At 48.0% G+C, this 16,239-nt stretch overlaps 2 protein-coding genes across 4 annotated transcripts; both read left to right on the forward strand.

Moving 5' to 3' along the window:
• The first annotated feature begins 615 nt into the window (after positions 1 to 615).
• Positions 616 to 8,240, forward strand: Atp6ap1 (ATPase, H+ transporting, lysosomal accessory protein 1). Of its 3 annotated transcripts, none has more exons than NM_001358380.1 (10): positions 616 to 840; positions 1,142 to 1,268; positions 3,769 to 3,843; positions 4,097 to 4,290; positions 4,843 to 4,883; positions 5,455 to 5,540; positions 5,881 to 6,119; positions 6,741 to 6,788; positions 6,877 to 7,105; positions 7,250 to 8,240. In NM_001358380.1, exons 1-10 carry the CDS (start codon positions 698 to 700, stop codon positions 7,313 to 7,315), a joined length of 1,248 nt encoding a protein of 415 aa, NP_001345309.1. In that variant the 5' UTR covers positions 616 to 697; the 3' UTR covers positions 7,316 to 8,240. The 3 variants fall into 3 exon arrangements, with proteins under 3 accessions (NP_001345309.1, NP_061264.1, NP_001345304.1); NM_018794.4 differs by having other exon boundaries at positions 7,316 to 8,240; NM_001358375.1 differs by lacking the exon at positions 3,769 to 3,843 and having other exon boundaries at positions 7,316 to 8,240.
• Positions 8,241 to 8,530: 290 nt separating this feature from the next.
• Gdi1 (guanosine diphosphate (GDP) dissociation inhibitor 1) lies at positions 8,531 to 15,386 on the forward strand. Its single transcript, NM_010273.4, has 11 exons — positions 8,531 to 8,960; positions 10,098 to 10,205; positions 10,364 to 10,463; positions 10,622 to 10,756; positions 11,191 to 11,389; positions 11,649 to 11,780; positions 12,595 to 12,694; positions 13,482 to 13,653; positions 13,909 to 14,053; positions 14,157 to 14,211; positions 14,306 to 15,386. Exons 1-11 carry the CDS (start codon positions 8,916 to 8,918, stop codon positions 14,456 to 14,458), a joined length of 1,344 nt encoding a protein of 447 aa, NP_034403.1. The 5' UTR covers positions 8,531 to 8,915; the 3' UTR covers positions 14,459 to 15,386.
• Positions 15,387 to 16,239: the final 853 nt, after the last annotated feature.

Consider the following 16,239-nt stretch of genomic DNA (forward strand, 5'->3'; position numbering starts at 1 on the left):
ATAATCCCTTTGGAGTCCCCCCCTAATTTACAGTGGGATTGCCCTTGTCTGTTGGCAAGTGATGCTTAGTAAAAAGAAACAGTGTTTTGCTCTGACAGATTTTGCCTGCCTTTTAAGTGCCAAATGACACTGACATTGTTACTTATGTTGTCCATCAGACTCGGCTGCCAGAAGGGAGGGTTCCCTCGTCCCCCCTGTTCTGATACTACATCTGTTCTCTTCTCTAGACTGTCCTCCATCCTGCCCATTTTAACACCTGGCTGGCGTTCCCCTGATGGTGTGGTGGAGGTGGACCCTTTTTTTCATTCAAAGGGAGTGCATTTTCTCTTTTATACCAGAGGGAGGGTCTATCTTTAGGAAAAAGACTCCAGTATCGCGATTTTAAGCAAAAAGGACAAAAACAGAAAAAGGCAAATACAGCATGAGACGCTGTAGAATCAACCCGACTGGCTGAACCAAGTAGCAGCCTGTAGCGCTCGATCCCGCCTCCTTTCTCATAAGGAGCGTGCGCGACTGGAAACACGTACAGCCAACCAGCGAAAAGGAGTGGTCATGAGTGCCACTCACTTGGCCCAATCACAGACGAGTATGTGAGAGGGCCCCTCCCAGATCGTTGAGGGCGGGGCTTGGGCGGAGGTGCCGGTCATCTGATCTGCAGTGGCTTCAGAGGCCCAGGCACTCACTGAAAGCTGAGGCTATGATGGCGGCAACAGTGGTATCTCGGATACGGACGGGGACAGGGCGGGCTCCAGTCATGTGGCTGTCTCTGTCGTTGGTGGCAGTGGCAGCAGCAGTGGCCACGGAGCAGCAGGTGCCACTGGTACTGTGGTCGAGTGACCGGTGAGCGGGCAGGGACAGGCCTGGTTGGGCTGGCCGGCTTGGCTGAGTTGAATCGGGCCAGGTTGGGTTTGGGAGTGCCATGCGGTGCGCCGCGGTGGATGAGTCGCCTTTGCTGAACTCCAGGGCTGTCCTTGGCCAGAGGCTTCGAGGCCCAGATGGAGATTGTCTTTTATTCAGGGACTCGCTTCATGACGGCGAGCGTTCAGATCTCAGGGCCTTGCATGTGAAGCCAGGAGCCGATAGGGTTAGGATCTCAAGCAACGAAATCAGGTCTGACAGTCCCTATTCTGTCCACTTCCAGGAATCTGTGGGCTCCTGTGGCCGACACACATGAGGGTCATATCACCAGCGATATGCAGCTTTCTACCTACTTAGACCCTGCCCTGGAGCTGGGTCCCCGTAATGTACTGCTGTTCCTACAGGACAAGGTGAGTCTGTTCTAGCTTGCTATGTCTTTGTCCAAGGAAAGCTGACCCCACCCCACCCCTACTGCCCGTTCCATAGGTGAAGCTGTAGTGACCTCCTTCCACCTGTAGGCAGGTGTGGCTAGATTTTTGGAAAGATATGTAGGAGAAGCTTCAGTGGGAACAGTAGACCCACAGAAACAGCAGGGACTTGATTTAAGGAAGCAAGGGATTAACTGGGCAGTGGTGGCACACTCTTTCAATCCCAGCACTTGGGAGGCAGAGGCAGGCGGATTTCTGAGTTTGATGCCAGCCTGGTCTACAGAGTGAGTTCCAGGACAGCCAGGGCTACACAGAGAAACCCTGTCTCGAAAAACCAAAAAGAAAAAAAAAAGGAAGCAATGGATTAAAGACCAGATACCTACCTAGTACTAAGCATTACTTTCTGATGTCCTATACTGTGGTGGAAATTACTACTCAGTTTCACAGATGAGAAGACTCATTTTGGGATAAGATCAGTGACTTGCCCAAGGTTTCATTTCATTCATTCATATATATATATATATATATATATATATATATATATATATATGTAGTATATATATATATATAATAGCTAATGGTTGGCAGTAATAGGAATAACTGGAAAATGACCTTTTATTTAGTCTGGTATGTGCATTCTATTCAACTGATATCATTATCTTGTTTTAACTGCTAAGGAAAGTAATGTTGAAGAGGTAAAATGAATTGCTGAATTGTGATTTGCACAATACACTACTTCCAGCCTGAGGGTATCAGACCTGTCCTTCAGTTTTGTGCTGAGCCAGCATTCTATTTTCCTTTCACTCCAGAGGTCTGCACCTAGAGCAGGAGTATGAACTATGAGAAGGTTCTAATGTAGCATAAGATTATTGTTCAAGAGGATGTCAAGTCTCTGCTTGTCCCTTCCTCCATAGTAGCCTGACTAGCTCTTTCTGTTCTTGCTTTCCTTCAGTTCCTGTGTCGGTGGTAGTAATTGTGCTGGTTGATAGTCCTTTCAGAAGATGGTAAATAACAGGTCAGACCAGAACTCAGTCCTATCATTTTTCAGCCTTTGAGCGCATGAAATAATCTTTGTTAACCATACTTTTCTGTAAGTGCAAAATGAAGATATCCACCTATATCAGGAGTCTGCGAGAAGTATTCTACATAAGTCATCTAGCCACAGTCTCTCAATCTTAGGACATTTCCTTTTGACAATGGTGGCGTGCTTGCTATGTGTTTGGAAGTATAAACATTCTTGTGAAGGCAAGTGGCTAAGAGCTAAGTTGGTACATGTTTATGATACCAGTCTTTTTAGTCTAGAGAAGGGAGCAGGCTAAGACAACACAGTAAGGACACTGTTTTAGGTAACAGTGAGATCAGGCAGGGTCTCTGGAGATAACATCTTATTGGCAGGAAGGAGTCATGTGACTTTTGAGGCAGGCCATTACTGGCAGGAGAACTGCAGGTGTAAGGGCCCTGGGCAAGGGAGTGTTCTTAATCAGTTCTAGGGGCTGCTTGTGAGACTGGAGCCTAGTATGTGATTGAAAGGTTAGGAGATGATCCGCTAGGTCACCTAGAGATGGAGGAAATGCCACAAGGGGAAAGGTTGGTAGGAAGATAGCAAGCCTTGCATAGGTAGCACAGAATATAGGAGAGGAACATAGGAAAGGAGACTGGGCTTATGTATAGTAAACATAATGAGTTTAGGGAAGCTGGTTAAGATTGCCTCTGGGCCTAACTGGGAGAAGCCAGAGGAAGCTAGCTGGGGGTTGAGGGAAGGAGGAGTGAAAACACTTTTAGGTTGTAGAGAGAAGGGCATGAGATTGGCATTGCCAGGGTCCTGAGAGCTCCGAAATCTGTTTCCCCCATTTTGTTCCAATATCTTCCTCTCCCCTCACTCTTTTTTTGTTGTTGTTGTTTTGTTGTTGCTGTTGTTGTTGTTTCAAGACAGGGTTTCCTCTGTGTAGCTCTGGCTGTCCTGGAACTCACTCTGTAGACCAGGCTGGCCTCAAACTCAGAAATCCGCCTGCCTCTGCCTCCCGAGTACTGGGATTAAAGGCGTGTCTCCCCTCATTCTTAACAACAATGGTGGGGCATGGACTTCCTCCTTTGAAAAGGATCCTGCCCAAACTGTATAGAGGTTCATTTGCTCTGACTTCTACTTCCCTCTTTAGAGGCATATAGTAATTGTTCTTTGCTGTCCTCTTCCTGTTCTCTAACTTCCCTCTTCCTCCCCAGTTCTTCTTGCTGCCTGACCCTTGTTTTGTAGGTTATCACAAACCAGCTGTACATAAATCTCTCAACCCTATGATCACCTTCTATATCTTGTCATCATGCCCTCAGAGTGCTGGGAGAAAAGAGTAAGCCTTCCACTCACCTCCACCACAAGTCCTGATGGTTCACTCTTTTGTTAGCCTGGAGAATCTCCCCTCCATGTCCTGGCCCTTGGTCTTTGTTCCTTGCCCAGCCTCCTAGGACATCTCTTCTGCTTTCCTTTTAGCTAAGCATTGAGGATTTCACAGCATACGGTGGTGTGTTTGGAAATAAGCAGGACAGTGCCTTTTCTAACCTGGAGGTAAGGGTCTGCTCACAGCCAAAAGGAAAGACAATACATTCTGTGTTCTCTCCCAGAGAGAGGACCAGAGGCTTTGAGGGTAGAGGGCTTGGGATGTGACTGTCAAGGCTTGGAGATATGGGACATTTACTTTCTGACTCATTCTGGGATCCAGTCCCTATGGGGTGTGGCTTTCCAGGTGAGGTTTTAGTGGTTATTATAAGATCCACTGATCCCTGGCTCACTTTGCCTTCCACATCTTCTCTACCATCAGAATGCCCTGGACTTGGCCCCCTCCTCACTGGTGCTTCCTGCTGTGGACTGGTATGCAATCAGCACTCTGACCACCTACCTACAGGAGAAGCTTGGGGCTAGCCCCTTGCATGTGGATCTAGCTACCTTAAAGGAGCTGAAGCTCAATGCCAGCCTTCCTGCCCTGCTGCTCATCCGTCTGCCCTACACAGCCAGGTACAGCCTAGGTGGCATGGCTTCCAGCCTCTAACCTTGCACCTCAGATAGGGGTAAGATCCTGGGATCTGTTGGTGGCAGAGTTCAATCAAAGATGACAGTATTCTCCTGTTCACTACCTTGGGACTCTTACAGAAAGTTCATTTTATGCCAAGAAGTGACAGAAAGGACCTCCTGTCAGGTTGTGACTTACAAGTATTCACCACTGAGTTAGGCCTATTGGGCCTCCAGAAATGAGAAAACTTTGTTACCACTAATGCCCACTTTATAGGACTGTAGACATAGTTGCAAATAGGGGAAAGGGGAATAGGATTCCAGACAGGGGTACTGAAGCAAATAGAGGTGTGGAAGTGGGAATAGCTGTTGCTGAGCTAAGTGTCTGCATGACAGAGCAGCAGATGAAGTCCACAGACTTAGTAAGTGGGGCTAGTAGGAAGGGAAATGTTAGAAGGGCTGAGAGAAAGGTAGTGAGTTTCAGAGAACTGATCCAGGCAAGCTATTTGGATTTGAGAGCAGAGCAACCTGTGGGCCTCTCACTTTTTTTATCCATAGCTCCGGTCTGATGGCGCCCAGGGAGGTCCTCACAGGTAACGGTGAGTGTGTTACTGGAAAATTTATGTCCCCATTTTGCCCTTGGGCCAGGAAAATAGAACTGGTTTCTCCTTACCACAAGGTTGTCCCCGTTTCTCAGAGTGGCTGACAGCTGAGCAAGTACATCGTGGCTGGCTGCTTGGCCATGTTCTTCTGTAGTCAGCCCCACCTGACAGAGATATCCAAGTGCCTTATGACCCCCTGTGCAAGAGCTCCAAAATCTAGTTTTTGTACAAGTACAATGAATCTCTGTATTTAATAGACCAGTAACATTATGCAAAGTACTTCTTTGTGGTAAAGGACAGTCCCATCTGCTGTGTAGATTTTGAGTTCTCTGTATCACTATATGTTCTGTTTACTTAGGTTTAGCTTGCCATCAGAGAGCTACAATTGTCCCCAGAGAGACTGGCAGAGTATGTAGAAGGAGAAATACCTGTTTTTTAGAGGTCCTCAGTGGAAACTAACAGCACTGAATTCTCATAGTCTAGAAGGTCTCTGAATCAGACAATGGGTAGTATTTCTCTAAGCAAGCTACCTAGTGACTTGGCTCTCTGTTCTCTTGTCACTCTTCAGATGAGGTCATCGGACAGGTACTGAGCACACTCAAGTCTGAAGATGTCCCTTACACCGCAGCTCTTACTGCAGTCCGCCCTTCTAGAGTATGTACTCTTCTAGCAGGGGCCCTGGGGAATGAGGGTGTGAGGCAATGTGGTGAGTGTGACTAGAGATGAAGGGGTATGTCACAGGCAGGATCTCTCAGGAGGCTTCAGTTTGGGGGATTAATGGACAGAGGATTGCTTCCTCCATCCATGGTGCCTTTTTTCATTTTGCTTATGAGCCACTTTGGGCAGTGTGATTGTTAGTTTAGGGAGATGGAATATCAGGTCTAGGGACTTTCAGATGGTATACAGGGTAACCAGTGGGGAAGGAATACCAGTCCAGTGGATTAGGTTTTGTTTTTAGGGCTGTTGAGAGAAGGCTTGTTGGATGTTTCTACAGGTGGCCCGTGATATAACCATGGTGGCTGGGGGTCTAGGTCGCCAGCTGCTTCAGACTCAGGTGGCATCTCCTGCGATCCATCCTCCTGTGAGTTACAATGACACTGCCCCAAGGATCCTGTTTTGGGCACAAAACTTCTCTGTGGCATACAAAGACGAGTGGAAAGACTTGACCTCCCTCACCTTTGGTGTGGAGAATCTTAACTTGACCGGCTCCTTCTGGAATGACTCCTTTGCCATGTAAGGGTTATAGGAAGAGAAGGAAGGGCTATCCTATCACACATGGTCTTCCTGTCACTGTGAGCTCAGTACAGGACAAGGATGTGGGATTATGTTTGTGTGGTATGTTCACCAAGGACATAGATGTCACAGTATCGCAGGGTGATATTGCTGGGAGGTTACTGGTGAGGGAGCCTCTTAAGAGTTTGGCCTTCTCATGTTTTTTTAGGTATTGGTTGTTGGGTCCTGAGCTTTTATTACCACATAGTCCCTTGGGATCCTGGACCGTTTTTGAACCCAACCCCTGGGACTGCATGTAGGCAAATATCAAACCAACTGTTAAAACCAGTCCTAGGTTTCCTACCCTTGAAACCTCAGCAGGCAGCTGAATAACCCCAAGAAGGAGGCCTAGGAACCAGAGGAAGGAATCCTAAGTTGGAGATGTGAAACCTAATTGTTTCACAACTGCTCCTGATTTGCTTATGACTGGAACTTTACTTTTCCCATATGGTAAATGGGGACACTGTATTGGCAGGTGACTATAAGGATGGATCTAGGGCAGCTTAGGTTGGAGCCAACCTGATGAGGACCTTCTTAAGATCCTTCTAGAGCCTGACAGTACTCCTCTGCCTTGTTCCATAGGCTTTCACTGACCTATGAGCCACTCTTTGGTGCAACAGTGACATTCAAGTAAGTTCTGTTGGCTGAAGTTTGTCAGGGCTGGCGTGTCTTCACTCTGTTCTGTTCATCTGACATCTCTGCATCCCCTGCCTCCCAGGTTCATTCTGGCTAGTCGCTTCTATCCAGTGTCTGCCCGATATTGGTTTGCCATGGAACGACTTGAAATCCACAGCAATGGCTCTGTTGCCCATTTCAATGTTTCCCAAGTCACAGGACCTAGCATCTATTCTTTCCACTGTGAGTACGTCAGCAGTGTGAGCAAGAAAGGCAATCTCCTTGTGACCAACGTGCCCTCAGTCTGGCAGATGACTCTTCATAACTTCCAGGTATTGAAAGGGTGATGGGCCCCAAGCTGGTGGCAGTAAGGGGAGGGAAGAAGGGCCCAGAGAATCTCAGTATGGTTTGAGCATGTAGCTGAGAGTTCCAGCCTTGTGCAGTCTCTGAAGGTATAGATTATTCATTGATTCCAGAATCCCAGCTCTTACTGTGTGTGGAACCTTGTGGAACCATCTGATCCATGTCAATGTGTCTCCTAGATCCAGGCCTTCAATGTGACTGGTGAACAGTTCTCCTATGCTAGCGACTGTGCTGGTTTCTTCTCTCCGGGCATCTGGATGGGTCTGCTCACCACCCTCTTCATGCTTTTCATATTCACCTATGGTCTGCACATGATACTCAGCCTAAAGACCATGGATCGCTTTGATGACCACAAGGGCCCCACCATCACTTTGACCCAGATTGTGTGACATACACCTGAGAGGAATTGAGGGAGTATTGGTGTCTAGGTTGTCATGTTTCTGTTTTGTGACACAGTGGATGGAAAGGTTTGTCCTCTTCCTACTATAGCATGAACCCTACATACGCCACCCTCAGTCTCTCTTGCTTCCTCTTTAACCCGGAGAGGGACTCCCCTGTGGCTATCCCCCATCTCTACCAACAAAGTGTATTCTTCATAGATATTAGATAAATCTTCCAGGCTTCATCATCAAGAGGGGAAGGGACCTTAATTCTAGGGTCTCCCCTTTACCCTCTCTCCTTATTTATTCTTGCCCCTCTGCTATTATTCCTTGCTGTTTATAGTGCTTTTGTGTAGTAAATGCTCACTCCCCAAGCTTTATGGAGCTTCCAGCAACAGCCATGAACTTGAGGTTCCTTGAATTTGCGAGGTGTGGAAAGACTACTTGACTGTCTGTCCAGCTTAGCTGTTATGTTTTTTGGGGGGGAGGGGTGATGTGTTAAGAGTGAGTGGTACACTGGGGTTTATTTCTGTGGCCTGGGAAGGAAGAAACCATCACGAGGATTGGTGAACAAAGTGTGCTCACTGGGTTTCTGGATTATTCCCATAAAGACTGCCTGTCAAGAGGCCGGAGGTGTGTGTGGGGGGTTGCTCTGTTGTTTCCTTCCTAATAAAATAAAGACGTGTTGCCTTGTGTTGGGCTTCGTGTCACTCATTTCTGCACTGAACAGTAGATTTTTTTTTCTTGACTGAAGGGAAGAAGTGCTCAGATGTAGTCCAGTCATGCAAGAGGTGAGAGAGGAAGGGTGGGAGGGTCTTCAGTAAGCTGATACTCTTAACAAACCTACTTAGAGTAGAGGCTTGTTACTTTTCCTGGCCTTGGGAGGAATCCTGACAATGGTAGCTCCGCTACTGTGCAACAACACACAGCAGGGCTTCCATACCTTGTGTTTCTCCCAGGGGGCGGTACGGGAGCGCGCGGGGCGGGGCGGGGCGCGCGCGGCTCCCGCGCAAGGATCTTTCGGAGGACTCAGCACCTGCTGCCGGCCTGCCCCGCCCCGTATTTTTCTGGGCTCACGAAGAGCCCCGATAACCCCTGCAGTCATTCTGGTGCTGGGACCCAGGTGACAGAAGCCCTCCCAGAAAACAAGCAAGGAAATGATGACTGGTTGGGCGGGGCGGGGCCAGCGGAGAGAGAGAGGGACTCATTAACGCTGCGTAGGGATCAGGAGACAACCGACAGACGCCATCTTTGGTTCAGTGCGGCGGCAGTGACAGAAGCAGCGGCAGGGGCAGCAGCAGCAGCGGCAGTAGCAGCAGTAGCAATAGTAGAGGTAGTGGTAGCGGCTGCTGTGGTGAAGGAGGAGGAGCAGAGCGGACGCTGGTACCAAGGCCTGATCATGGATGAGGAATACGATGTGATTGTGCTGGGGACAGGTCTTACCGTAAGTGCCACTTCAGGCTCTCATAGCCCTGCATCATGCCATCCCTCCCCACCCCACGCCATCCCTCCCCACCCCACTCCATCCCGCATTGATGCAGAGTCCGGTATCCGATCCATCCTCCCATCATCCTAGCTCCAGCCCTGGGAAAACCAACCCCATGCCCAACCCACTACCTCACCCTAGGATGTCGATTCCAGTTCCCAATTCTCTGTAGAGGGCCCCACTTTGTCCTGTGTTCCTGCACTCTAGTACTTAACCTCAGACCCCTATTCTTCCCTATCTCTATCACCGAGGTGGAAAACTCACCCCCCCACACACACAGTGGAACCATTGCACCCAGCCCCCACCCTTTGCCTGAACTCATCACCTGCTCCAAGGCCTTGATTAGCATCCCTTACCATCTTGTGATCAAACTAGGGGATGGAATATGAAGATGGGTATGGGGACATTACAAGGGTGGGCCCTCATCATGCTTTTCTGCTTTTTGGGATGGGATAGGAAACCCATGGAATGTTCCAGAGACAGCAGGAGTGTGTGTGTGGGGGGTGTGGGGGGGGGGTAGTGACCACTTTACCTCTGCCCCAACTTGGTTTCCCATGGAGATCTCAGACTGAATATATATCCTCAGCCTTTGTCCTTGGGTTAGTGACTGACTGGTGAGGGTGTTTGTCTCTTCCCTGCCCCCGCCCCCCCCAACCCCCACCCCCGGCCTAAATCTTTTTAGTTTGAACCCTGAGTCTAGACCAGTGGATAGGGCCAGAAGAGAGTCAGGGGCTCCTGCCCTTTGAAGGAGGAGCAGGGTGGGGCCTGGGATTTCAAGGACTTGGCCTTCTCTTTCAAAGGTCCTTTGAATTGGTTCTTCTTGTAGACTCATTGTCTTTTTGTGGGCTCAGAGAAGTAGATACTTCTCTTGGCTTGTTGATGCTGGAAGACTTGGAAGCTGAAAGCTCTGCCCCCCAAACCTCCTTTAATGCTCCAGTAGTTTACTCAGCAGGGTTGTAAAGGAAACATCATATGAAGCCATCTTCTCCTCCCCAGTTTTAGGCACTGAAAAGAGCTGCATTATAAAATTGGTGGTGGGCATGAAGCAAGTTGGAGGGTTATGGGGTATAGCTGCAAATGTCACTCCTTCCCCAGGAATGCATCCTGTCTGGCATCATGTCTGTGAATGGAAAGAAGGTGCTGCACATGGACCGAAACCCCTACTATGGGGGTGAGAGCTCTTCCATCACACCCCTGGAGGAGGTAAGATTTCTTATTCTTAGACCTGGGCTTAGACCCAGATCCTTGTTAGTCTTCCACATAGGTATAAGGGGGCGAAGTAATTCTCAGGTACTGGGCAGGAGAGTGGGAAAGGGCGACAGGTCCTTGACATTTTTCTTTCTTTCCTGTCCTGCTTACAGCTATATAAGCGCTTTCAGATACTGGAAGGGCCCCCTGAATCAATGGGCCGGGGCCGAGACTGGAATGTTGACTTGATCCCCAAATTCCTCATGGCCAATGGTGAGAGAGATTAAAAAGATGCTGTATATGGTTTTGGGGGTGGTGAGTGGGAAGACGGAGTGGGGAGAGATTGGTCAATCTCAAGAATATGGTCAGTCAGACTACTGAGAGTTTTTGAAGGAAAACACAACAATGTCCCTTATTTCCTCTGGACACAGGTCAGCTGGTAAAGATGCTACTATATACAGAAGTGACTCGATATCTGGACTTCAAGGTGGTAGAGGGCAGCTTTGTATATAAGGGGGGCAAGATCTACAAAGTGCCATCCACCGAGACTGAGGCCTTGGCTTCTAGTGAGTATGAGTCTCCTTAACCAGAGAATAATGGGGCTGGATGAGACAGACTATTTTCAGGACAGTTAGGCAAAAGGCTCATCTTTGCCTGAAACTAATCTTAGCTCTGTGTAGTCCTAGAGGACCCTTACTTTATAGTGTATTGATTGGACAGTGCTACCCATCCTGGCAAGTTGCCAGAAAGTTCACAGAACAGGATTCCTTTTTGTCAGAGGGCCTACTTGCCCTGTAGCATCCCTACGTGGAACTAGAAGGGTTTCTTCCTACAAAAAGAAAATTGAGATCAAGAAGGGTGGGGTAGTGTTACATGATAGAGTATTGGTGGGAGCCAATACTCTACATTACATACAACCAGCTTTCTTGGCCTGCTCTGGTGGAAAGAGGAGTTCTATGTCCCAGTAATGCTAAGGGTCTTCTCAATACCTTTCTTTCAGATCTGATGGGCATGTTTGAAAAACGACGCTTCCGAAAATTTTTGGTGTTTGTGGCAAACTTTGATGAGAATGACCCCAAAACCTTTGAGGGTGTTGATCCCCAGAACACCAGCATGCGTGATGTCTACCGGAAGTTTGACCTGGGTCAAGATGTCATAGATTTCACTGGCCATGCCTTGGCGCTCTACCGCACTGATGAGTGAGGGGAAAGCTGGCTGGTGATGGGAGCCCCTTCTCTGGCTCACACCTTGCCCTCCCCACACCTGCCTATTGTACCTACTGCCCACCCTGCATGTCTCTTGTGCTCAGCTCCAGACTCACCTGTTCCATTTCAGTCCCTCTCCATTTGACCCACATCTTTGCCAGGTCACAAAGGGTGGTGGGAAGGTTGGCTGGTGTCTTTGTAGGTGAGCAAGGATGCCGCTGCCAAAGCATCTTCCTTGGCTCTTGTTCCCCAGCTACCTGGATCAGCCCTGTCTTGAGACTATTAACCGCATCAAGTTGTACAGCGAGTCCCTGGCCCGGTATGGCAAGAGCCCCTATTTATACCCACTGTATGGCCTGGGTGAGCTGCCCCAGGGCTTTGCCAGGTGAGGATCTGTCTTTTTCGGATAGTATTACTAGTAAGACTAAGGCCAAGAATGAAAATTACCTTGAATATTTTTGAGGCATCTCCTACTTTCCCATCTAATTTTCATGTATATTATTCCATCCCTGGGTAATGGGGGCACTGCGCTAGTGCATTAAAAAGCAGAGTAGAGGCTGGAGAAATGGCTCAGCAGATAAGAGCACTTGTTTATACCGAGGATCCAGGTTCAGTTCCAATGTGAACATACATGGTAGTTCACAACCACCCATAACTCCAGTTTTAGGGAATCCAAAACCTTCATCTGGCCTCCACAAGCATCAGGCATACATGTGGTGTACAGACATACATGTAAATAAAACACACATATGAATAAATAAATATAAAAATTTATTTAAAAAATAGATGAAATACAAAGTAAAGGACTAGGTCACCATGAACATAGCTTCCCTTAGCTCTTGGTAGTACCAGGTCTAAGTCTAGGACCCCAGAACCTTGAGTCTGGGCTTCCCTGGGAGCTGGCTCTTTTACTGACAGTTCTTTATTCTTGACTCCTGGGCCATTTCTGTGTGGAGCTACTCCTTCATGCTGCCTTCCATTGACCCATTTGCAGAACAGAGTATTATGGATGGAAACAGCAGAGAAGAAGGAATATGCCAAAAATGGGCCCAAATTTATGGGGGAGACACCTGAAACAGTTGGAATTGAACTCTGTCTACCTGTGTAGTTTCTTTACCCCACTGGTGGGGTGGGGAGAGTAGAGTAGGATCGGTCACCATTCTCCTGAGAAGACTCCCTTGTCATTTTCCTTACTATAGATTGAGTGCCATCTATGGGGGAACATACATGCTGAACAAACCAGTGGATGACATCATCATGGAAAATGGCAAGGTGGTGGGTGTCAAATCTGAGGGAGAGGTAAGCCTGCCATATACATTTGTATTACCGTGGTTTGGTCTTTTTCAGGGCTATGTTCTTAGGGAGCCTTATTACTGGTGAGTTTGCTGCTGCTTAACCCTGAGAAGCTTACAGCTAGGGACTGGGTGGTCAGGGAAACTCTACATAGTTATTCCTGTTGGCAAGAAATACCCTTCAAAATGCCAGGTGTAATGGCACACAGCTGTTTTCCAGTACTTGGGAGCCAAGGCAGATGAATATAAATCAATCAAGAAGTATCCTTCAGAAGTCACATATTTTGTATTCCTGAAAGTATTCTTTTGGAAAGGGTGCCCTGTACCCCGGGCTGGCGTCAGATGTTGAATGTAGCTGAGGATGAACTTTTAATCCTTGTGCTTCCACCTTCTTGATGCTGGATTACAGGTGTGTGTCAAGAGACCTGCTTTATGCATTGCGGGAATCTAACCTGGGGCTTTATGCATAACAGGCAAGCACTCTACCAACTGAGATAACATGCCTCCCCCCAACCATCCTTCAGCCTGCTGTGGTGGGGCATGAGAATTGAGGCTGCTAGTGAAGAAGATCCTGAGGTTGAGATTAGTTTGGGTCAAACAGTCTCAAATAAAAACTCCAGCAGCAGAAAAAAAAAAGCCCATTTTTGTGATCATTGTGTTTTAGCAGTAGGGTCACCTAGCCCTGTATATGAGGGCTGATCTCTCTGAGCTTCAAAGAAAGGGACAGTGATGACAGCTCAGAGCTGCCTGGCTTGCCTTTCCAACAGGTACAAACCCTTCTGGTACCTTCACAGGTGGCCCGCTGCAAGCAGCTGATCTGTGATCCCAGTTACATCCCAGACCGTGTGCAAAAGGCTGGCCAGGTTATTCGCATCATCTGTATCCTCAGCCACCCCATCAAGAATACCAATGATGCCAATTCCTGCCAAATTATCATCCCTCAGAACCAGGTCAACAGGAAGTCAGGTAGGCCAGGCTGTTATGCATCTCTTCTCACAAGAAATCTTAGGGCTTCTTGTGACATTTTGTTACAGAATCCCTGCGGCTTGGATGGCTTGAGCTCTTACCTTGTTCATGAAAATGACAGTTTGAATGCTGTTTACATGTTGGGTTGGGAGCAGGAGCATGTGGGCCAGATTCCTGTCTAGCCTCTAGGAACTACTTTTTGTGTGTGGCCATTTTCCTCTGGTACATGTTAACCAATTGGCTTCCCATGGTCAGACATCTATGTGTGCATGATCTCCTATGCGCACAACGTGGCCGCACAGGGCAAATACATCGCCATTGCCAGCACCACTGTAGAGACTGCAGAACCAGAAAAGGAAGTTGAGCCTGCATTGGAGCTGTTGGAACCCATTGACCAGAAGTGAGAGGCTGAACCAAACTTTATGGGGAGGTTGGGGATTAGGAATGGGCAAGGCCCATTATGAGACTTTTCTCTTCTTTCTTTTCTTTTATTTGCCCCTTAGGTTTGTGGCTATCAGTGATTTATATGAGCCCATTGATGATGGTTCAGAGAGTCAGGTAAAAATGCTGTCCCAGTCAGCCTTGGTTCTTGCAGTCTATCCAAGATCCTCTGCCTGACTTCCGTGAGCCCTGGGGTTCTGTCTATTTACAGGTGTTCTGTTCCTGCTCCTATGATGCTACCACACACTTTGAGACAACCTGCAATGACATCAAAGATATCTACAAACGCATGGCTGGTTCTGCCTTTGATTTTGAGAACATGAAGCGCAAACAGAATGATGTCTTTGGAGAAGCTGATCAGTGATTGCTGACTCCCCTCCTCCAGCCCCTGTTCCCCTCTCCCCAACTTGTATGTCCTTCTCTAGGGCAGGGGAGATGGTATGGCTAGGCATCCTTGTTTCCAGCATCTTCTGCTTCCCCTACCACATTCCAATCACCCACCTTATTGATTTTATTCACTGACCATATCCTTAACCTTAGGGATGGTTTGGGAGATGGGAGTTGGATAGTATCCTCTTTCTTGGTCTGTCCTTGTTCTAGGGAAAGAGAACTTTGTGTGTGTGTGTGTGTGTGTGTGTGTGTGTGTGCGCGCGCGCGTGCGTGTGTGTACGTGTGTGTACGTACGTGTGTGTGCGTGTGTACATGTGTGTGCATGTGTGTGTGCATCGTGCACCCCCAATTTTGCTGTTTGGGAAGGAGTGGAGGAAAAGCTGACCCCCACCCCCACTGCTCTTAGTCCCAAATGTAGTGGCCTTTGGAGATACCCATCTCCTCCCCCAACTCTTAGGTGTTGGAGAGAAGGGACCCTCCCAGCACAAAATTGCATTCCTCCTCCTCCTCCTCCTCCTTATAATTTATTCTAATTTATTAACTTTGGAGTAATTGTCTGAGCCCTCAGCCTTTCTGTGCAGCCTAGGGCTGTAGAGTGAGCTGCCCTGGCCTCTCCCAGTGCTGGCAAAGCCTGGGATGGGAGAAGATTTAGGTGTGACCCCCTCTGGAGGTTGATCTGTTTTGAATTTCTTTTGTGTTGTGTTCACTGAGAAAAAGTAATGTGAGCAAAGCAGAAGGAGGTAGGAAAGTGGATCCAAACCCCAGTGTACCCTGCCCCATGCCTTTTCCTTTAGTGGTGGGAAACCCTTACCTTGCAAAGTGAATGTGTCCCCTTCCCCAAGCTCTAGTATATTTCACAGAAAACAAAAACCTCCCAATAAAACTATTGAAACTTAAGCCTGGCTCTTTAGGTTCTCTGCTTTAAGGCTGTTTTGCAGGACTGGGGCAATTTAGCTTCTGGACTAGAACTGTATCCGCAAGGATCAAGGCAGGTGAAGTAGGTCATCTGGTGTTGGACGGGTCATCATTTACTAGTGGTTTCCAAATCAGAAGTCAGTGTGGAGGTTTTGGGTTCAAGGCTATACTGACCTCTCCGAAGCAGAATAGCACAGGTGAGATGGTTCAATGCATAAAGATATTTTCTATGTGACCCTGAGTTTGATCTTTGGAGCCCATGTAAAGGTGGAAGGAGAAAACTGATTCCACAATATGACCTCTGCACATGTTCAGTGGCTTGTGCACAACATGTAAACAAACACATTTAAATTTTTATGTGTATGGCTATTTTGCCTAGGTGGGTGTGCACAACTTGCATATCTGCTGCCTGCAGAAGCCAGTATCTCCAGGAATTGGAGTTACAGTCAGTTGTGAGCTATTTGAATGCTGGGGATCGATTCTGGGTACTCACCATTGCCTGAGCCATCTCCTCTGCCTCACACAAATTTTTAAAGGAGAGGTATCAGGAGTCTCAGTCCTGGGGGAGCAAAGGGACCTGGACCTAGCCTTGGATGATAGCTAAAAAAATTCAGCTGGGCAGGGGTGGCACACACCTTTAATGCCAGCACTTGGGAGGCAGAGAACAGGCCAATTTCTGAGTTTGAGGCCAGCCTGGTCTACAGAGTGAGTTCCAGGACAGTCAGCTACACAGAGAAACCCTGTCTCGGAAAAAACAACAACAAAAAAATCCAAGCAACCAAATGTGTCAGTGTGTGACCAAGCAGGAGGAAAAACAGCCTCCGTGGGAAGGGGTACACC

Source organism: Mus musculus, chromosome X (assembly GCF_000001635.26).
Source record: "Mus musculus strain C57BL/6J chromosome X, GRCm38.p6 C57BL/6J".
Taxonomy (NCBI): Eukaryota; Metazoa; Chordata; class Mammalia; order Rodentia; family Muridae; genus Mus; species Mus musculus.